Genomic DNA, 22,820 nt, shown 5'->3' on the forward strand with positions numbered 1-22,820 from the left:
AAACACATAAACAAACAAATAAAGTAGGGGAAAGTGTTTAACGGCACAGGAGAATAATTTTGGAGCAGATCACATTGCACAGAGGAGTTTTTTTAATGAAAGACACTCTCTGTGCCTTCCCCACATTCCCCTGAAAATATTTGTAGGCATTTAAGATCTCCTATGCAATTGCACAGGGTCTGATCTTAGTGCCTGTTTAGCCTTGGCAAAAGTCTCTTGGTATGTGTTAAGAACCTCCAGACTAAGGTAGGGGGACCTAGCTAAGAGCCCAGGAAAGTGACCCAAAGACAAAGTTAACCTGCATACACTTTCCTGAGCATAGGAAAAGTTAATAGGGTGGGATTTACCAACTATCTATATTATATTTTGTGGGCAGTGGGTGACTAAAGGGACTTAGGGGTAGTTTTTACTAAGCATGATTTTTGTCTTACCTCTGACTTTAAATATAACCCCTTCATATGATGTAGTGTCTATAATCACTTTCCTGATCTTTCCTAGAAATAGGCTTGTGTTTCTGGTTATCAAGAGAAGCCCCTCTTACCTTTTCCTCGAGAGCAATGTCCAATCACTGAAATGTATATAATCCTCTAAAGATATGAATTAGGTGTGCTTTTTTAATGAAAACCTGGGGAATTATACAGTTGCTCATATAACTGAGTCTCTTTAGATTGCCTAATAAGTACAGGTGATCATTACATTTAGAATACAAATGTATTTGTATTAGTTAACATTTAAATACAGAGAGAATTAACACTTACATCACTCCTCTGGGCCTGGTTGATCTTAGACTGTACTATAATTGGAGCATCTTCAATCGAAGTAAACTTGAGAGTATCTGGATGTTGGCGATATTTTTTCTGTTTGACAAATTAAAAAGAGAAAGATAATAATACTTTCACCAAAGGCTAATAAATCAAAATACTTTAAATTTATTTTGGAGGGACAAGACATTTTCCTGATTTTAAAATGTAAAAATATTTGATTCTTTGCTGGCTTGGGGGAAAAAATGAATACAATACAAAAACCAACATTTAAAGAGATTGTTTTAATTTTGGATTGTTTGGGGCAGTACAGACAAATATAACTTTCAGGAACGACTTTACTCTCTTAATTTCTTGCTTATGATGTGAAAGAAGGCACTGTGAAAGCTCAGCAGAATCCCGAAACATTACAAAGTTTTCTAAAGGATTAACAGAAAAGCATGCAAGAACGTTTGGAGTATCTTTGCATGACACTAAACAAGCTCCCAGGAATGTCATTTTCCTTGTCACTCCATCAGCAACTGAAGCTCTCCAGTTGAGGGAGGAGGAATTGAGGAACTAGGGCAATTGCTATGGATTATTAATAAGAAAAGAAGGACTTTTGCTTTGCAAGCCTTAATGAGGTTAGTACATAAGTTATCACTAAAGTGCTGAGGAGACATAGGAGAGGGCCCATGGGGAAGATGTCTCAATTGGGAGCTGGCAACATCTAGCTACCCTTATTCCTATATTCTTCTCCTAGTTCTCTTCATTTTTGCATACTATACATCCCACTTTTGTGTATATAGTAGCCTCCCTCTTTCAACTTCAGACTTCTGAAAACCACTAACCCAGAATTTTTTCTGAAAGATCTCTTGAGTAGATAAAGTGGTTTTCACCAAAAACAAACAGAAGTACAAAACAATAAGAACAACAAAAACTTGGGTGTGGAAGACAACCCTCACTTAGCACCTCTGACCCTTCTTTATGTGGTCTAACTTCCTGGATGACGGATTCACCTGACAGCAGGGGGAATGTTCAACTGCTGTCAGAGAAGTGACTGCTTTAAGAGCCCCAAGATCACCTTTGTTGCTTCTTAGACTGAATAACAACATATCTACTACTTCAAAGTCATCAAGAATATAGCATAAGGTATAATAATACTTCAAAGAAAATTTCTATAATAGTCATTATATGCATAATTCACAATTGCCAAATATTGGAAAAAATCCACATGCCCAGTAACTGGACAATCAAAGCGTGATACAGCAAAGGAATACTACTCTCGCTAATAAAAAGGAAAATATTACAGACACATGTAGAGATATGGACGAACCTCAAAAACATTATGCTAAGTGAAAGAATCCTGATACAAAAGAAATTTCTAGAAAAGGCAAAATTATAGAGACAGAAAGCAGATCAGTGGTTGTCTGGGGTTGAAAATGGGAGTGGGAATTTTTGGGGGTGCTAGCAGCATCTTAAAATTCAATTGTGGGTCTGATATCACTGAGCCCCTGAATCTATGCCAGCAGCCAACTCCCTCCTGACTATTTTGAAGGCAAAGTATTTGAGTAGCCTCCATAACTTCAAGTATTCTCTTTTTCTTGCTGCTAAAACCATTCCTAACTAGTAGGGGGATCTCATGAAACCCAAGGCCAAAGTTGAAGCAACCTTGACCTAATCTCTTGATACCAACTGCATCCAACAACCTAACAGAGCTTGCAGTCCAACCTCCCTTGACCATGCTGATTTCACTCCTATATTGTGTATTTCATAATATACTACTCATTTTCTATATTGCTTCTGAAAAATAAAGATGCATTTACCAGTTAAAAAAAATTCAATTGTGGGGATGGCTATGAAACTATATGGATTTATTAAAACTTGTCAAGGTGTACACTTAAAATATGTGAATTTTTGTAGTATGCAAACTATACCTCGATAAAGCTGTTAAAAATATCTCTGTCATGAGTGGTTAACGTAAACGACTTTGGTGATGTGAAGAGGTATGATTATCTACCGAGATAATTCATGCACATGATAAGTTGGGGTTTTTTTCCTCAGCAACAATACTAGAAAATGAAGTGGTAAAGGAGGCATTTTCCATGGTTTGGGAAGTTTTACCATGTTACATTCACAAATCTATCTCTGTGACACACAGAGATATGATGGCTTTACCTCATTCAGAATGTCTGAAGCTCGCTTTGCCTTTTCCATTTCTAAGGATCCAAAAGGTACCCAGCCGCAACCTTTCATCCAGCTGTTGTAGTCAGCCTTGTATGTGACCTAAAACACCAAGAGAAAGGTTACATTTCTTTTTTGTTTTTAATTATTTATTTATTTATTTATTTATTTATGGCTGTGTTGGGTCTTCATTTCTGTGCGAGGGCCTTCTCTAGTTGTGGCAAGCGGGGGCCACTCTTCATCGCGGTGCACGGGCCTCTCACTATCGCGGCCTCTCTTGCTGCGGAGCACAGGCTCCAGACACACAGGCTCAGTAATTGTGGCTCACGGGCCCAGTTGCTCCGCGGCATGTGGGATCTTCCCAGACCAGGGCTCGAACCCGTGTCCCCTGCATTGGCAGGCAGATTCTCAACCACTGCGCGACCAGGGAAGCCCCAGGTTACATTTCTTTACTCAGCATCATCCTTCTTCGTAAAATCGTTAACATTTTCCCCAAAAGAATGCTTTTAAGATTTCTGACCAGTTTCCTTATTCCATACATTGAGGTTATTTTAAACATTTCCTTGGGGAGAGATTTTAACAGCCCTTAGGTTTTCACTGTTCTTTCTAGTTGGCATATGTTCTACTTCATCCTTATTTCCAAAGTATGTGGAATTATAATTCCAATCTGCTAAATTCAAAGCTGTATTTCAAAGAATAAATGAAATTGTTATATTTAGATCATCAAACGTGAGATGTTTGCTCACTAGAACATATTATGTATTATGTTTCTATGGTCAAATTATAACTGAAGGCCATATTGAAGGTGGATAATTTTGCTCATTTTCTGATAAGACTTGATAGCAGTTATTTGTATTAAGTGTTTACACATATTGCCCTTCCTGTGTAATGGTAAGCTTAAGAGTGTTTCTACATTGGCTAACAACACACTTTAATATAGTTGTATTCAATAATTTGCTTATGGAGAGCAGTTATCATTTGGAATTGGAACTATCTGGGAGACAGTTACTTGATGCTATTAAAATAATGACCTACTGCTGTTGTCTGGCTATAGGTGATACCTAAAACATGTACTCTAGATACAAAATTCAGATGATTGTTCTTTAGTGTGGGCCTTTTATCTGGAATGAAAAATCAAGAAACCACTGGTTCCTGCCTTTGAAAAACCTATGATCTATTTGGGAGGAAGAAACATAACAAAATGAAACAAGTAAGATAATAATGCATAAAATAGAATTTTTAGTGATGAGAATGTAAAATTGTGCCGCTGCTATGGAAAATAGTACAGTGATTCCTCAAAAAATTAAAAATAGAACTACCAAATCATCCAGAAATTCTACTTCTGGGTATATACTCGGAAGAATTGAAAGCAGGATCTTGAAGATATTCATACATCCATGTTCACTGTGGCATTAGTCACAATAGCCAGAAGGTGGAAGCAACCCAAATGTTCACTGACAGATGAATGGATAGCCCAAATGTATACACATAGAATGGAATAGAATTCAGCCTCAAAAAGGAAGGAAATTCTGACACATACTATAACATGGATGAACCTTGAGGACATTATGCTAAGTGAAATAAAGCAGTCACAAAAGGACAAGCACTGCATAATTCCATTGATACGAGGTCTTTAGAGTAGTCCAACTCACAGAGACAGAAAGTAGAAGGGTGGTTGACGGGGACTGAGGGGAAGAGGAAATGGGGAGTTGTTTGATGTGCAGAGAGTTGCATTTTTGCAAGATGAAAAAGTTCTGGAGATTGGTTGCACAATAATGGGAATGTAATTAACTGCTGCTGAACTGTACAATCAAAACTGGTAAAGATGGCAAATATTATGTTACGTCTATTTTACCATTTAAAGAAATAGAATTGTTAGGATAAAGTATTCAATTGTAGAGCTCAGACAAATTAATTTGCCTAAAGAAGTTTTGATCTGCAGGAAAAAAACCCAGCTATTATAAAAAGTAATGCTATAAATAATATATTTTATTTTCAGCAAGATAGCAATCTATACAAAAAATTATTGGTAATGATGGATGTGAAAATTATGATAATGGTGATGATGATAATAGTGAATGTTTACTGAGAATTCACCAGGGCCCAGCACCATGCTAAGAGTATTCTGAATGCATTTAAATACTGAAAACAATTCTTTTGTATTATTCCAATTTTGCAAGGAGGACTCTAAACTCAGCAAGGGTGATCACTTTCCCAAAAGGAAACTGTGATGGGGTGCTTGCCAGACCTAGGCCTCTCTAACTCTGAGGGGCGTGCTCTCATAGAATCCCAAGGCTCATTTTCCCATTACATACTTGCTACATACAGAAGACAATGCAGCTACTTCTGAGAATTGCCAAAAACATCACTCAACTTAGAAATCCTTTTCAGTTTCTACCTTCAAAAGAGGGAAGAGAAAAAATCGGGTTACTCACATCACTCTGCAGTGCATAAGCCTTCTTGGCAAGGTCCATGTTAATGCTGTCCGGCGGGTAGCTGTAACTGTGTAAGAGGTGCCTATAGTCCACATCACTGGCAATTGCCTGAGATTTCTTAGCTTGAGTCACTTGGAGCATATCAAGAGGTGCCGTGTAGATAGTTTTTGACTTTTCATAGTCTTTACGATATTCACGCTGTGAATAGGAAATTACCATTTATTAGCACAAATCTTCAATGGATTTCCAGAAAAGCACAGAGATCTCTCATAAACAACAAATACAAGATAGAGATTTTTTCCTTCTAGTTAGTTATTTTTTCCTAAAATTTGATCATATGTTTCACATCATTGAAACCGCCCCTCCCAAAATCATGGGCAGATGCATGGACAGATCTTCTCAAATCTTTGTTTAGATCAAAGAGGATCTGTCAGACAGTAGGAATGGGCCACAGCTTCTGATTCAGCCAGCTATTATTTTATTTTAAAACAGGGTTTTTGGGCTTCCCTGGTGGCGCAGTGGTTGGGAATCTGCCTGCCAATGCAGGGGACATGGGTTCGAGCCCTGGTCTGGGAAGATCCCACATGCCGCGGAGCAACTAAGCCCGTGAGCCACAACTACTGAGCCTGCGCGTCTGGAGCCTGTGCTCCGCAACAGGAGGGGCTGCGATAGTGAGAGGCCCGCGCACCGCGATGAAGAGTGGCCCCCACTCGCCACAGCTGGAGAAAGCCCTCGCACAGAAACGAAGACCCAACACAGCCAAAAATAAATAAATAAATTTATAAAACAGGGTTTTTCAAGGACCACTAGCAAGCATGATTTCTGCTAAGGTAATCTAACCTTTGAAGAGTCTTCCATTAAAGAAGTATTTTTTAAATTGTCAAAAATCATATGACCATCATTCCATACTTCTGATTTTATAAAATGACTACTTCATAAATAGAGCTGTACACTTGACTTCTTGACTTTTCTAAAGTCATCTTTAAGTGAATAGTTACTGATTTTTCAACCTGACTATTCTACTTTGGACAATAGATAAGCCCCACTGAGAACCCCAGAGGTTTTTTCATACTAAGTTTAATTTTGGTAACAATTTAAAAGAAGTTTCAGATTTCAGCAGTTATAAGACCTCAAAGGAGAAAAATTTATGAAATTGAGCCACTGAAGTAACCTTGGCCCTTATATACAGTGTTCTCATAAACCAAATGTCCTGACTGGCCTCAGAAGGCACTTTCATCAGTTGGTTTTCTGGAATGATTAGACAGGGTGTTAATTAGGTCAAAGTCCCAGCTTCATCACGCCTGCTCACCAATTACCTTAAAAGAGAGAAAAATTCTGACCCAGAATTTTTCCTTTAGCAAGATTCTAAACCTATTATATCTCCCTATAATCACATAAGCTCTAAAGACAGTGATCCAAGCTAGCAAGTATAGATGTGCATTATAAATCTCCTGCAGAAATTCCTTTTACAAATAATCCAATCTTTTAACTTTCTTAGGGAATATGGTCTTCCAGCTAAAACATCATGGGTAGTCAGTTTCACAGAATAAATTTCTCTCTTAATTGTAAAATCTAGGCCCTGGTTTATGAAAATAAAATATGGAAACTTCCTGATGGCATGCAAGAACACTGAAAAAAATAAAGACAGTTTGTCTTCATTAGAAATAAACGGATAAAGCAATGTTGCAATGGCAGTTGGTGTGTGGAAGTGTTTTTGACTAAATTGTTTTGACCCTTTTGTTCAAGTTCAGATAAGCTCACACATGCCTGCACATATAAAAGGTTGTCAAAGATCCAAATGGCTTTATTTTTATTTTTATCTATTTATTTACTTGGTCCCACCGTGTGGCCTGTGGGATCCCAGATCCCCAGCCAGAGATGGAACCTGTGCCCCCCTGCAGTGGAAGTGCAGAGTCCTAACCACTGGATCACCAGGGAATTCCCTACTGATTTATTTTTTTATTGAAGTATAGTTGATTTACAATATTAGTTTCAGGTAGACAGCATAGTAATTCAGTATTTTTACAGATTACGCTCCATTAAAAGTTATTACAAGATAATGGCTATAATTCCCTGTATTGTACAATATAACCTAATTGCTTATCTATTTTATACATAATAGTTTGTGTCTCTTAATCCCATACCCCTATACCCCTTGCCTCTCTCTCCTTCCCTCTCCCTACTGGTAACTATCAATTCAAGTTTGTTTCTATATCTGTGTCTGTCTCTGTTTTGTTATATACGTTCATTTGTTTTATTTTTTAGATTCCACATATAAGTGATATCATACAGTATTTGTCTTTCTCCGTCTGACTTATTTTACAAGCATAATATTCTCTAGGTACATCCACACTGTTGCAAATGGCAGAATTTCACTCATTTATGGCTGAGTGATACTCGACTGTATATATATACCACATACTCTTTATCCATTTATCTGTTGATGGATACTTAGGTTGCTTCCATATCTTGGCTATTGTAAATAATGCTGCTATGAATATTGGGGTACATGTATCTTTCTGAACTAGAGTTTTCGTCTTTTCTGGATATATACCCAGGAGTGGAACTGCTGGATCATATGGTAGCTCTATTTTTAGTTTTTTAAGGAAGCTCCATACTGTTTTCCATAGTGGCTGCACCAATTTACACACCCACCAATAGTGTAGGGGGGTTCCCTTTTCTCTACATCCTTGCCAACATTTGCTATCTGTAGACTTTTTGATGATAGCCATTCTGACAGATATGAGGTGATATCTCATTGTTGGTTTGATTTGTATTTCTCTAATAATTAGCAATGCTGAGCATCTTTTCATGTGACTGTCAGCCACCTGTATGCCTTCTTTGGAAAAATGTCTATTCAAGTCTTCTGCTCATTTTCTTTTTTTTTTTTTTTTGATTGTTTGTTTTCTTGATACTGAGCTGCACGAGCCATTTATATAGGCTGGATGTTAACCCCCTGTTGGCCATATCATTTGCAAATATTTTCTATTTCATAGATTGTCTCTTCATCTTGTTGACAGTTTCCTTTGCTATGCAAAAGGTTTTAAATTTAATTAGGTCCCATTTTTTCTGTTTGTTTTAATTTCTTTTGCCTTATGAGACAGATCCAAAAAAATATTGCCAAGATTTATGTCAAGGAGTGTTCTGCCTATGTTCCCTTCTAGGAGTTTTATGGTTTCAGGTCTTTAATTGATTTTGAGTTTTTTTTTGTATATGGAGTTCTAATCTCATTCTTTTACATGTAGCTGTCCAGTTTTCCCAGCACCACTTGTTGAAGATACTGTCTTTTCTCCATTGTGTATTCTTGCCTCCTTTGTCATAGTTTAATTGACCATAGGGGCATGAGTTTATTTCTGGGCTCCCTATTCTGTTCCATTGATCTCTGTGTCTGATTTTGTACAGGACCATGCTGTTTTGATTTCTGTAGCTTTGTAAGATAGTCTGAAGTTTGGAAGCATAATATCTCCAGCTTTGTTCTTTCTTCTCAAGATTGGTTTGGCTATTCAGGATCTACTATGGTTCCATATAAGTTTTAGAACTATTTGTTCTAGCTCTGTGAAAAATGTTATGGGTATTCTGATATGGATTGCGTAACATCTGTAGATTTCTTTGGGTTGTATGGGCATTTTAACAACATTAATTCTTCTAATCCATGAGAATGGGATATCTTTCCATTGTTTTGTATCACCTTCAATTTTCTTCATCAATGTCTTATATAGTTTTCAGAGTACTGGTATTTTACCTCCTTCATTAAATTTATTCCTATTTTACACTCCCATTTACCACTGCAACAAAAAGAATAAAATACCTAGGAATAAACCTACCTAGGGAGACAAAAGACCTGTATGCAGAAAACTATAAGACACTGATGAAAGAAATTAAAGATGATACCAACAGGTGGAGAGATATACCATGTTCTTGGATTGGAAGAATCAATACTGTGAAAATGACTATACTACCCAAAGCAATCTACAGAATCAATGCAACCCCTATCAAATTACCTATGGCATTTTTTATGGAGCTAGAACAAATCATCTTAAAATTTGTGTGGAGACACAAAAGACCCCGAATAGCCAAAGCAGTCTTGAGGGAAAAAAACGGAGCTGGAGGAATCAGACTCCCTGACTTCAGACTATACTACAAAGCTACAGTAATCAAGACAATGTGGCACTGGCACAAAAACAGAAACATAAATCAATGCAACAAGATAGAAAGCCCAGAGACAAACCCACACACCTATGGTCAACTAATCTATGACAAAGGAGGCAAAGATATACAATGGAGAAAAGATAGTCTCTTCAATAAGCGGTGCTGGGAAAACTGGACAGCTAAATGTAAAACAATGAAATTAGAACACTCCCTAACACCATACACAAAAATAAACTCAAAATGGATTCGAGACCTAAATGTAAGACCAGACACTATAAAACTCTTAGAGGAAAACATAGGAAGAACACTCTTTGACATAAATCACAGCAAGATATTTTTTGGTCCACCTCCTAGAGTAATGGAAATAAAAACAAAAATAAACAAATGGGACCTAATGAAACTTCAAAGCTTTTGCACAGCAAAGGAAACCATAAACAAGATGAAAAGACAACCCTCAGAATGGGAGAAAATATTTGCAAACGAATCAACGGACAAAGGATTCATCTCCAAAATATATAAACAGCTCATTCAGCTCAATATTAAAGAAACAATCCAATCCAAAAATGGGCAGAAGACCTAAATAGACATTTCTCCAAAGAAGACATACAGATGGCCAAGAAGCACATGAAAAGCTGCTCAACATCACTAATTATTAGAGAAATGCAAATCAAAACCACAATGAGGTATCACCTCACACCAGTTAGAAATGGGCATCATCAGAAAATCTACAAACAACAAATGCTGGAGAGGATGTGGAGAAAAGGGAACCCTCTTGCACTGTTAGTGGGAATGTAAATTGATACAGCCACTATGGAGAACAGTATGGAGGTTCCTTAAAAAACTAAAAATACAATTACCATACGACCCAGCAATCCCACTACTGGGCATATACCCAGAGAAAACCATAATTCAAAAAGACACATGCACCCCGGTGTTCATTGCAGCACTATTTACAATAGCCAGGTCATGGAAGCAACCTAAATGCCCATCGACAGACGAATGGATAAAGAAGATGTGGTACATATATACAATGGAATATTACTCAGCCATAAAAAGGAACGAAATTGGGTCATTTGTTGAGATGTGGATGGATCTAGAGACTGTCATATAGAGTGAAGTAAGTCAGAAAGAGAAAAACAAATATCGTATATTAATGCATGTATGTGGAACCTAGAAAAATGGTACAGATGAACCGGTTTGCAGGGCAGAAGTTGAGACACAGATGTAGAGAACAAACGTATGGACACCAAGGCGGGAAAACCACAGTGGGGTGGGAATGGTGGTGTGCTGAATTGGGCGATTGGGATTGACATGTATACACTGATGTGTATAAAATTGATGACTAACAAGAACCTGCAGTATAAAAAACCAAACAAACAAACAAACAAAAAAAACAACTAATACTAAACTTTCTTTGGGTTATTTGTATGGAAATATGTTAATATAAATGTTTCAGACATTACATGAAATTTCTAAAACTCTTATATGTTCTGGTATAGTGTTATAAGTCATAATTCTAGTTATTACTTTAAAATGTATATCTCAGAAATAACTAAATTTCCTTGTCAATTGCATTATTATGAACTTTCATCAAATCTTTCAAGTTTTCAAGTTTCATCAAAACTTTCATCAAACCACGGTCATTTTTAAGTCTTTTGTCATTTACAGACAGTTCTGGGTGTACTCTGATGCTTTTGCAAAAATGTACCTATAAAAGGATTTCATCTTCAAGGAATTCATGGAAAAGACTCTGACGAGTACAGGTTTCTGGTAACTGACTATACTGCTGAACTGAATGAATAAGCATTTTCAGAACTCTAATGGAAAACTGATGTATTCATAAAAGTGCTAACAAAAGATCAAGATGAAAAAAACATTAATTACATGGGACTGAGTGAACTGATGAGGATGATTATAATTTTTGTGACTTTGTTTGAATTTAAAAAAAAATTTATTCCTATTTTATTCTTTTGATGCAATTTTAAATGTGGCTTTTTTTTAACTTTCTGATAGTTCATTATTAGTGTATAGAAAAGCAACAGATTTCTGTGTATTAATCTTGTATCCTTAAACTTTACTAAATTCATTTATTAGTTCTAATTGTTTTTGGGTGCAGACTTTAGGGTTTTCTATATAAAGTATCATATCATCTACAAATAGTGATAATTTTACTTCTTCCCTTCCAATATGGATGCTTTTTATTATTTTTTTTTATTTATTTATTTTTTCTGATTGCTGTGGCTAGGACTCCCAATACTATGTTAAAAAGACATGGAAAGAGTGGGCATCCTTGCTTGTTCCTGAATTTAGAGGGAAGGTTTTCAGCTTTTCATCATTGAGTATGATGTTAGCTGTGGGTTTGTCATAAATGGCTTTTATTTGTTGAGATATGTTCCCTCTATACCCACTTTGATGAGTTTTTATCATGAATGGATATTGAATTTTGTCAAATGCTTTTTCTACATCTGTTGAGATGATCATGTGATCTTTATCCTTTCTTTTTGTTAATGTGGTGAATCGCATTGATTGATTTGCAAATATTGAACCATCCTGCCTCCCTGGAATAAATCCAACTCAATTATGGTATATGATCCTTTTTATATACTGTTGGATTCAGTTTGCTAATATTTTGTTGAGGAGTTTTGCATCTATACTTAAAGATATTGGTCTGTAATTTTTTTCTAGTATCTTCTTCTGGTTTTGATATTAGGGTAATTGTGGCCTCATAGAATGAATTTGGGAGTGTTCCATCTTCTTCAATTTTTTGGAATAGTTTGAGAAGGATAGGTATTAGTTCTTCTTTATATGTTTGGTAGAATTCACCTGTGAAGCCGTCTGGTCCTAGACTTTTGTTTGCTTGGATTTTTTTTTTTTTTAAATGCAAATTCAATTTCACTACTAGCGATTGGTCTGTTCAAATATCTGTTTCTTCTTGATTCAGTTTTGGCAAGTTGTATGTTTCTAGAAATTTGTCCATTTCTTCTAGGTTGTCCAATTTGTTGGCATATAACTGTTCATAGTATTATAACTTTTGTATCTCTGTGGTATTGGTTATTTGTCCTCTTTCATTTCTTATTTTGTTTATTTGGGTCCTCTCTTTTCTTCTTGGTGATCTTGGCTTTATCAGTTTTTTTCTCTTTTCAAAATAACAGCTCTTGGTTTCATTGATCTTTTCTATTGTTTTATTAAATTTCCATTTTATTTATTTCCTCTCTTATCTTTATTATTTTCTTCCTTCTGCTGACTTTGGGTTTTGTTTGTTCTTCTTTTTCCAATTCCTTTAGGTGGTAGATTGGGTTATTTATTTGAGATTTGTCTTGTTTCTTGAGGAAGGCCTATATCACTATAAACTTCCTTCTTCAAACTTCTTTTGCTGTAGTCCATAGATTTCGGAGTGTTGTGTTTCCATTTTCATTTGTCTTGAGGTATTTTCTGATTTCCTCTTTGATTCCTTCATTGACTAACTGGTTTTTTAGTAGCATGTTGTTTAGTCCCAAATGGCTTTAAAAGACTCTTTTTAAAAGCGATGTGTGTTCTGTATCTGCAGCTTAGATTTTAGCCTGAATATTATTTGAGAATGATTCATCATTGACTATCCCTTTTGGTTGCCAACATGAATCAATTAACAAGTACTTATTGAACACTTATTATGCACTTAATAACTTAGTGTTCTAATGGGTTCTGTGGTAGGGTAAAAACCAAAGATAAACATACATGTGCTGTCAATGGGAGCTATAACTTTCTTGAGTTGAGACAAAATAAGGAACTGGTGAAGAAGATAGTATTATGTATGTGAGCACTGTATACTGACTGTATATAATCACACTGTACCTAATTCAGTGTGAATTTACTGGAGAAAATAACTAAATAAGACGTTTAAAGTGCTATATGACTATATAGTAAATGTGAAATGATTTAAAGAAGGTTTAATAGCTCACAATATGAACACATGGCTAAAATGAAAGTAAATGATACAAACACCCTTCTCTTTCATCATGAAAAGCTAATATTTGCAAGCTATGTTGAACATTCTTACCACTCTTAAGGGATTCTCCAAACATTTTAAAACACAGTGTATATTGTAATTTTCAGTAGTATATGTTTGCCTCTCTATGGTAAGAATTTTAACTGGAAAATGATAGATATCCTAAAGGCAATCCTTAGGGAATCCATGAATTCTCTATGAAAGTCAGGCAAAAGATGTGAAAAAAACTCCATTTTCCTAAAGAGATGGACCAGATCTTTTATCAGATTCTCAACGGGGCCTATAATTAATGGAATATTTATCTTAGACCTAGGCCAATACTAATTACTAAAGTCAGTAAAGAGCAATGTTAGCTATACTAAGATTTTTATCTCTGACTCATGATTTTCTTCCAAAATAGTCACTTTTTAAACCACAATTTTAAGTTACTTTTCAATTAGAAAATATGAAAACATTGTTTTCCAAAAGGTGTTGAGAATTACAATCAATATTCTACTAAATATGAATACAGGTTTTTTCAAAGTGAAATGGAGATCAAGTACAAATCATTAATTTTTCTCCTCAAACATGAGAGGTGCAAGAGCCTAGGGAATCATTCTACTTCTAAAGTTCTCCTCAGCAGTTCATTGTTGTGAACCTGAGAGAGCCCATGGATATGGAATCTTTTTACATCACTACCCTTGGGCATGTTGACTGGGACACAATCTTGAAAACAAGACAGATTCACAAAAGCACTCACATCACTCTGGTTTTTGGCCGTCTTCAAAGAGTGCAGCATCTTGGGATCATCGTTAATGCTGAGGGCTCCAATCATCTTTCCTTTGCTTTTCTCATAGTCTTTCTTGTACATCACCTGCAAAGACATCACATGTGCCAGATCTCACTCATCAGGAAGATTGCTGAGGCCCCCCCGTCCAGGTGCCCAGGCCATACTCACATCGCTAGTGATCCTGGTATTGGCTTTGGCTGCCAGCAGGGGAATGGCATCCACCTTAATGTCAAACTTCTTAGCTTTGGTCTTCTCCCAGTCATACTTATAAGCATTCTGGACAGAAAAATTTCAGCACAGGAATGGGCAAAAGTAATATGCATGTTATCACACTTTAAAGACTAGAGGGTAACCCAATACCTTGTCTTAATATAAATAGACCATTTTCTTTAAGAAATTGTGCATATTTTAGATAATTCTCCTCAAGATGAATCTTCCAATTCTCTAAGATTAAGCTTCTCTACGCTCCATGAGAATATTGCATTATATTAACTTCATTCTAGTTATCATACTAATATTTGATTCCTAACACTGAATATTTTATAAAGTGGCACAAATATTCTATAGTTAACTTACTTTGTATTATATAAAGGCACCATTTTCATTTGATCTCAAAGTCCTCTGAAAAGGTTATTTCACGAATCATTGCAATACTCATTGATGCTGGATAATTTTAGTACTTATTTAAAGAATTGTTGAAGAAATTGAAACCCTCAAGGGTAATTTGACTTTTCTATAAAATTAAGTTTGGAAATGAAAGATAGCAATGGATACCTGGCCTTATGCCTTTTGAATACCCTATATCTTTGTTAGTGCAAGTTCTCTTACATGTAGAAATAAGTATCGTTTGTGTGAAATAAGGGACTTTATATGCCTGGGGAATAAACAAAATGAAACTGTATCTTAAAGTATGAGGTCCTGAAAGAAAATTATAGTATAGTATAAAAGGATATATGGCTAAAAGAGCTTACATTAAGATTTGCAATTAGACATACATGAATGGTGGTATTTTGAGGGTTGGTTAAAATATATTAAGATCGTCTCATTGTATGAAGCTACTTACAAGATTGCTACACACATTTTATAAGGTGAGTTTAAAGTTACCCTGGCAGAGGCATAGGGACACGATACAAATGTTAAGTGTTATTCCCATCTTTAACATTGAAATATTTATTCAATGAGGCAATTCAAAAATAAAAGCATAGTTGTCAGTATAACACATGGCATAGTGCACGAGGAACTCACATCACTCAGGTTATAGGCATTGACTTTGTGCTGGATAAGGGCAGGAGTATCTGGAGGTATATGGCACTTGAACTTTTCATTTTCATGTTTTGCTTTGTAATTTAGCTGAGAGCAAGAGAGAGAGAGAGAGAATGAGCCAATTAGTTCTCAATTCAGAAGAAGAATTGTTCCAAAATACAAAAAAAAAAAAAAAAAATCTTGTGTGGTACATTTCATGAGATAAAATGTAAAATACATTTTGTTAAATAACAACTGACAGAGTCGTTACGATCAAAAGAGAAATCCAGATCTAGGGTGGGCCACTCTGCCTTACTGACACTGCATGGTGGATAGTTGAAGCTGTTATCACATCTGTCACCGTGGTAGGGCCCTAATGGAAAGAGGTGGCACTTTCATACGTGGGAGCTCCCCTCTTTATATATCACAATTGGTCCTGTAGGTTCTGAGAGTGACAGCCTTTCTTCCTTTCTGCTGTCAACGCTCACTCACTGAAAAATCTTTTCTAACAAATCTGGTTATGTCCCCTCACATGCATTATGGTTTGTGGATACTCTAACTGAAGCCTTCATTTCTGGCCATAATCTACTGAGGTTACTTTTATTTTTCATTTTTTTAGTTCAACACAAGTTTGGACATTCACACTGAAAATTCATATGATAAAATGTATCTCAAAGACTCCATTTCCCAAAAACTTATTTGAGAGACAGAGAAATCCCATGTACTGAATACCTGCTCTGGGCCAGGATGTGTACTATCTTCTTTCACAATCTTCAAAACCACCACAAATTATCAAAGGGAACTATGAGGTATGGAGAGGTTAAACAACTTTCCTAGGCCCCAGGTCATAAATGACAGAGCTGGAATTTGAATCCAGTTCTGTCTGACTCGAAAACTCATGTTCTTTCCAGTGCATTAAGCTACGTTAGTTTCCCTTGCAGAACTCTTTTACTATAATTGTTATCCACCCAAGAAGATGTAAGGTAACTAAATAGGAAAGTATTTTAGGTGATTACAAATATATACAAGCTAAACTTGTTAAAAGTTATGTAGCCTCTTTTATAAATGTGACAAGTCACTGGATTTCACGTATAGAGTTATGATATGCTATCCCTCATAACTGGATCTCTTGGATATTTAGGGGAACTTACATCACTCAGCTGTTTGGAATTGACTTGGGCTTGCACCAGAACAGGAGAGTCGGTGACCTGAGTGAATTTTGTCTTATCTGGATGGACTTTGTAGGTGTACTGTGGGGGAGAGAGAATCACGTTTAGTAGTATCACTTGTCAAATCCGAGTTGGCCTATAGGCCAAGCAAGCAGAACCCCATCCCCCAAAAGAAAAGAAACTTGCAGTAAGCAAAACACATTTTTTCTAATTTAGACTTCAGTTTCTTTGAGAGATGCTCTTACATCTATATAGGAAACTTTCCCATATCTTCAGATTCCTGATTACTTTTCTTTGGGAAAATGAGCTCGAATTAGCGTTTGAGACATGTGGGTGACAACAGGGAAAAATAAATTGTGTTTCTTACAGACTCCTTGCTTGCACTTGTTTGCAAAAGTGTCAAAATATTAAACACATCTTGATCACTAGATACCGTGGAGGGTGGTAACATTCACAGTTTATACTACAGACTTACATCTTTACACTGATCTAGTTTCTTGATTGCTTCATATTCTTGAGTTATGGTCTGGGGGAAGGAGCCTTTGCCTCTGTCCTCTTCATATTGTGCTTTGTAGTTTTTCTATGAGGAAACGAAATCAGACATAAGGATGCAACCAGTGTATTCATGCCCTAAAAATGTGTTACTTGGAAAGTCAAACAACTGCCTTAGAACTTACATCACTGTTCTGAGCTGAGACTTTCATGCAGTGTGTATGATATGGATCCTCCAAGCTGCCTACATAATGTCCCAAAATATTCTTTAAGTAGGAATCTTTATATTTAGTCTGGAAGACAAAACATATTTCATTTGTTTATTGGCAAAGTGATGGGTCTTTGATTTAACAGAGGAAATGACCATGGGGTGGCTTACATCACTAACGAAGTTCTGCATAACTGTATCAAGCTTAAATTTGGGGGTCTCACAGAAATTTATGCTCTTTGCCTTTGTCTTTTCATAGTTGTCCTTGTACAGTTTCTGTCAAAGAAAAAAAAAATCAGTGAAAGTAGATTCCTGTCACTCCCACCCTGATTATTACACTTGTATTTTCCAACACTAAACAAAGGAAGAAGAAAAAAGATATTACCTGTCAACTGTCTAAAAACTGACAATCAAACGTTGGAGTGTCATAAATGATAAACCTTTTCTATTAGCAATTATTGTAAAGCCTGAGTTTTTAATATTCTCCAAAAAATTAAGAAACCACTATACTGCCTCAGACCAAGACCTTAGTTGTAGAGGTTCTTGCATATCTGAATTGCTGCCTTTTAGACCTCCCAACTCAATACTCTTCCCTCACTAGTGATGCCCCAATAAACAGGAATACTCTGAGCAACAGCAAATTTTTCATTTTTTTTAAACAAACCTTCATGGAAAAAGTCTAGCACACAGAGAAATACACACTCTTCCTCTTTCCACCAAGGAAAAAATCCCTTATCATACGAACAGACAGTACACCTTAAAAATAAGGTATATACAAGAGTCTACTAACTCCTCTTCTCTGCTAGGATTTATCTTTAGCTCTAAAAGTTACTGGATTTTACAGTGCACAACATGATTTTTTCATGTTCGGTTTTGAAATTGTAAATAGTGCTATTCATTTTCAATATTTTTATATTGCTGTCTTTTTCAACAAAATGGATTTGAACTTCAGTTTTTATACGTTTGATAAAGATGACCTTCATTTAGGAAGCAGGAGATGTGCTTTGCATTGATTTCCCAGTAGAGCTATTTGAACAGATCCATTTACATCCTCTCACCTGCCACTCCACTCGCCCCACTCCTCAGTCACATGTACACATTTCTGTGGTGCTGACTTAATTCAAGGGACAAAGAAAAGATAACTAACTCACACAGAGAGCTACATATAATCCTCAAATACTGGAAAACTTTTACCGCCTAACCAAAAGGGAAAAACTCAACTGATCTTATGTTCATTCTCTTTATATATTGATATATAATCAAAGTGGTCTTAGGCTGTTAGTCTTTTAATGTCAGGCCCAGTTCTCACTTATATAATCTATTTGAAACCTAATGGATTAGCCAAGCTCTTAATATTCCACAAGTAGAAATTCCTCTGAAGACTTAGGGAGCCATCTTTCAAGTTCTGCTATCTGCAAATGATGGTTTCTGGGGCCAAGACCTGAGTAGAAAATGGCAGAGTTCGTGGAGAGAAGTTGTGAAACACAGGACCTTTTGCTTCTTCTCCTAGCAGCAGGCTTGAAGAGCACAAGGGTAGGGCACTAAATGGCTTCAGCTTTCTCTCCTCCCCTTTCAAAGTCTCCTTCTGCCTCTGTCAGAATCACAACATAACTCCTACAATGTACTCTTTGCCCACACAAAGGCATAGGCTCCTGGAGCTTATAAGTAAATGAGGATTTCCCTGCGCACTGAACTAAGTCCACAGGCTCCCCAAATTGACACACATCATACTCAGAGGCACTAATGCCTTCCTGTGGTTACACAGCTCCAGGGAAACTGTTACACCATAACCTTAAAGTATTTGCAAAGTTCTATTTGCATTTATTCATTATAGAAGGAGAGAAGTTTCATCTCTCTTGCTGCTAAGGTTAAAAACACACTTTTGACAAGAATATACTTACATCGCTTAGGGCAACTCCTGCCGCCTTCAGCTGCCTGAGCAGTGGGTTTTCTGAAGCAGGAAGTACATTATAATCTGCTTTTCCTTTATTCTTTTCATAGTCTTCTTTGTATTTTACCTGTAGGAGTGAAATAAAGTGATAAAGTAACTCTCCAGGTTATTTTTGCTCTCGTCTCTATTACAGATATTATGACATAGCTCCACAAATCGGTTTTCTCTTTAGAAAAATCGCAGCTTGACATTTCATAAACAAAATATTCATAGTAACTTATGACAGCAGCAGGGAAACTGCATACATTTTCAGGATATCTTTTCTTCTCATTCATGTATTCATTCAAAAATATCCATAGGGCATCGACTACGTTCCTGGCTATGGGACAGATACAAGAAAGAGTAACACATGGTCCCTGCCCTCAGAGAGAGAGGGAGGGAAGTGGGGGGGAGAGAGACAGAAATAATAAAAGAAAGATGCACATCATAATAATGACAGTATATCATGCCCCAGATACCTGCTGCTCCAGAACCCTCATTCATCTCTTAACCTCCAGCTACCTATGTGCCAACACATTTTTAAAGAAAAAAGCTAGAAGCTTCATGCCTCATCCGTGACTTTGTGTGTGAGCACGCGTGTATTTAATGTACACGCGGGAGGAAGAGGAAGGGGCTGGGGCTAGATGAATGCTGGCAACCTCATCTTCTCCTTCTGCCCTCCCTGCTTTGCATCTTCAATTCCAGCTATGACAGAAGCTTTAAGTGAGGGCACAAAAGCCCCCTTCAGGCACATGTCCAAAGGAAAGAAAACAAGAAACTGGTCCTAATCTTGACCATGATCTCCAGTGCCAGCCATTTGTTCAAGCAATGTAATGTGAGAGTATAGACAAGTTGAGGGAATCCTAGATAATCTGCCAACATTTAAGAACCTCAGAAACAAATACAATCATCTTGGTATCCAAACGCAGGAGATACACTCTGAAACACAGATGCACCACCCCCTAGAGCCCAGACAGGGGACTCGCAGGGGGTGTTCTACAGGAGTGGAGGATATAGATAACCTCTCTATCTTATAGAATTATCTATTTCCTTGAACAATGGAAACAACCAGAAAGGAAATTTCACAAACCCTACTATCTACCTATCTTCATCTGGGATTCTCAACCTCCTCTCCTGTTTCTGGGGAAGCCATCCCCTCCTCTTAAGCGCCAGGTCCTTTCCCCTTTCCCCTATTCTAGGACAACACTCCAGCCACTTTCTTCCCCCGGCCCTCAACATCATCACATTTTCCCACCACACTGGATTTTTCTTCTATCAGCATAGAAACATGCTATTTTTGTCTCCTACCTAAAAAAATCCCCTCTTCACCTACTTATCCATCAGCTACTACCCCTTTTTCTTCTTTTCTTTTCAGGAAAATACTTTGGAAGAGTCGAGTACACTCATATTCTTCTATTTCTCTCTTTTCATTCACTCACGAACCCTCTCTAAGCAGATTCAACCAAATTGCTCTTATTAAGTTCACCAGAGACCATACATTGATAAATCCACTTCAGAAACATTTGACACAGTTGCTCACTCCCTTCCTTCTTCACCTGCTTCCCAAGACATCACTTTCTCCTAATTTTGCTCTAATCCCATCTCACTGATGTCTTCACATGGAAGCACTCCAGAGTTCAGTCCTTAGAGTTTTCTGTCTACACTTGCTCCCTTGATGGCCTCCAGTCTTATGACATTAAATACAATCCATATGCTACTGATGCCCAAATTTATACAGCCTTCCCAGATATCTCTCCTGAAACTTCAGACTCATGTAACCAAATGCCCACTTGACATTTCCACTTAGGTGTCTCAAAGGCATCTCAGATTTTACATATCTGAAGAGCTCAGGTCTCCCCTCTAAAAAGAAATTACCTACTCCTTCCACCATCTTCCCTATCTTGATAAAGGGAAACCCCATCCATCTAGTTGCTTAGACCAAAACTTTTCTCTCATATCCCACATCCAACCCATCAGCAAATCAGGTCAGCTTTACTTTCAAAATACTTCTCATCACTTTCTGTGCTACCCTCCTGGTCCAAAATATCACTGTCTTGCACCTGGATACTGAAATAGCCTCCTAAGTGATGTGATCTTTCTGCTTTCACTGCTCCAGCAGAGCCAGCACCAGGGTTAGAATCAAGTCTGATTGGCTTTGAACTTATTGCTCTTTCTAGTGCTTTAGAATGCCTAGGAGTAGACTATTTACCAAAGTCACTCTATAGAGTATATGAGCAGATCCATGGATTCAAGTATCTTGTCTGTGACTATATTTTCACCAGTTAGTAGGAAAATAGAAAAATGATGGTAGTTGTAAGTGTGAAGTGTCTATATGCATATAAGGCTGCCAGTTGCTTTTTCTTGAGAAATTCTTTTGTCCTTTCTACTTCTGGGTATCAGAACATCCTTTAGTCTAAGAAATGCTGAAGATGGTAATTGAGTATTGTGAATTCTCCTACATGGCAATTTTTTTTAAAAAAATTTGGTAGCCCTATTGTAATCCCAAAGTATTTTTCTTATTGTTCCCCTAAGAACATTTTTTTCCCATTATATACAAAAGTAAGAGTTGTAAGAAATTCACCCACACTGAGACCATCAAGATAAACGAGAGAATATCCCCATACCTTGCTAGTTGCCACCCCAGCTTGTTTATTCACTTTGTACTCTGGTGTTTCAGTCTGCATGAAGTAGATCTGGTCTTTCATCTTCTCAAAGTCTTCCTGGTATTTCCTCTGTAAGACATTAAACATGCTGGAGAACTGCGGTGGGAACAAACTACGTAAATATTTTATACGGGAGGACAGAGGCCATTTGGAGATGTTACCCAAAGCCATGCTCCTCTTAGCTTCTGCAGATCAGATTACAAATGATAGAATGTGGTGCCATCACAAAAACCATTAGCAACTTAACAGAGACTTGGGAAAATTATAATAGGCTGAAAGACAACCTCAAATAAGGAGCTCTCAAAGGCCAGAGGCAGATAACTTAAGAGAAGAGAAAAAGAGGACTTATGTTTTCCAGGGAGGAGACTCTAGGAAGAAACTAATCAGTTTCATAAATGTACCATTCGAGTGCCCAGGCACAGAATAAACTTAAAAGGGTCCCTTTCACCTGTACTCACTTTGAAACCATATTGTTCCTATGAAAACCGAGGCAAGAATAATGGAATCCAATAAAAACAGCATTTCTCAAAAGGAAGGAAAGATTGTGGAATTTCTTTCTAAATAGGAACACTACACAGGTCTTACCCCCAAGAAGAGGTGCCTAGATTCAAATGTTCCAGTACCATTGCAGGAGCAGCAGGTGGCTAGAAGTCATACAGGAAAGGGTCACCCTCTCAACCCAAGGACATCTGGCGATTCATTCCTACTTACTGTGCTGATGTTATTAGTATTCATTCTGGCGGTTGCAACTTCAAAGCAAGGTGTCTCACTCCATTTGCCTTTGATTTTATTTTCATAGTCTTCCTTGTATTTTTGCTAGGATAAAAAAAAAAAGAAAGAAAATAAGACAAGCA

At 37.0% G+C, this 22,820-nt stretch overlaps 1 protein-coding gene across 30 annotated transcripts in view; it reads right to left on the reverse strand.

Annotated features, from left to right (window-relative positions):
• Positions 1-22,820, reverse strand: part of NEB (nebulin) — a 215,487-nt gene that overhangs the window by 171,779 nt on the left and 20,888 nt on the right. For all 30 annotated transcript variants that reach the window (XM_082464810.1, XM_082464809.1, XM_082464808.1 and 27 more), the window contains exons 10-22: positions 22,678-22,782; positions 21,928-22,035; positions 19,275-19,391; positions 17,545-17,649; positions 17,351-17,458; positions 17,149-17,253; positions 16,656-16,754; positions 15,508-15,612; positions 14,431-14,538; positions 14,233-14,346; positions 5,360-5,557; positions 2,919-3,026; positions 759-857 (exon numbers count right to left, since the gene is read on the reverse strand). In XM_082464810.1, coding sequence (XP_082320936.1) covers positions 759-857; positions 2,919-3,026; positions 5,360-5,557; positions 14,233-14,346; positions 14,431-14,538; positions 15,508-15,612; positions 16,656-16,754; positions 17,149-17,253; positions 17,351-17,458; positions 17,545-17,649; positions 19,275-19,391; positions 21,928-22,035; positions 22,678-22,782 — 1,479 coding nt within the window. The remainder of the gene's footprint in view (positions 1-758; positions 858-2,918; positions 3,027-5,359; positions 5,558-14,232; positions 14,347-14,430; positions 14,539-15,507; positions 15,613-16,655; positions 16,755-17,148; positions 17,254-17,350; positions 17,459-17,544; positions 17,650-19,274; positions 19,392-21,927; positions 22,036-22,677; positions 22,783-22,820) is intronic.

This window comes from Balaenoptera physalus (genome assembly GCF_965194825.1).
Source record: "Balaenoptera physalus genome assembly, chromosome: 6".
Classification (NCBI taxonomy): domain Eukaryota; kingdom Metazoa; phylum Chordata; class Mammalia; order Artiodactyla; family Balaenopteridae; genus Balaenoptera; species Balaenoptera physalus.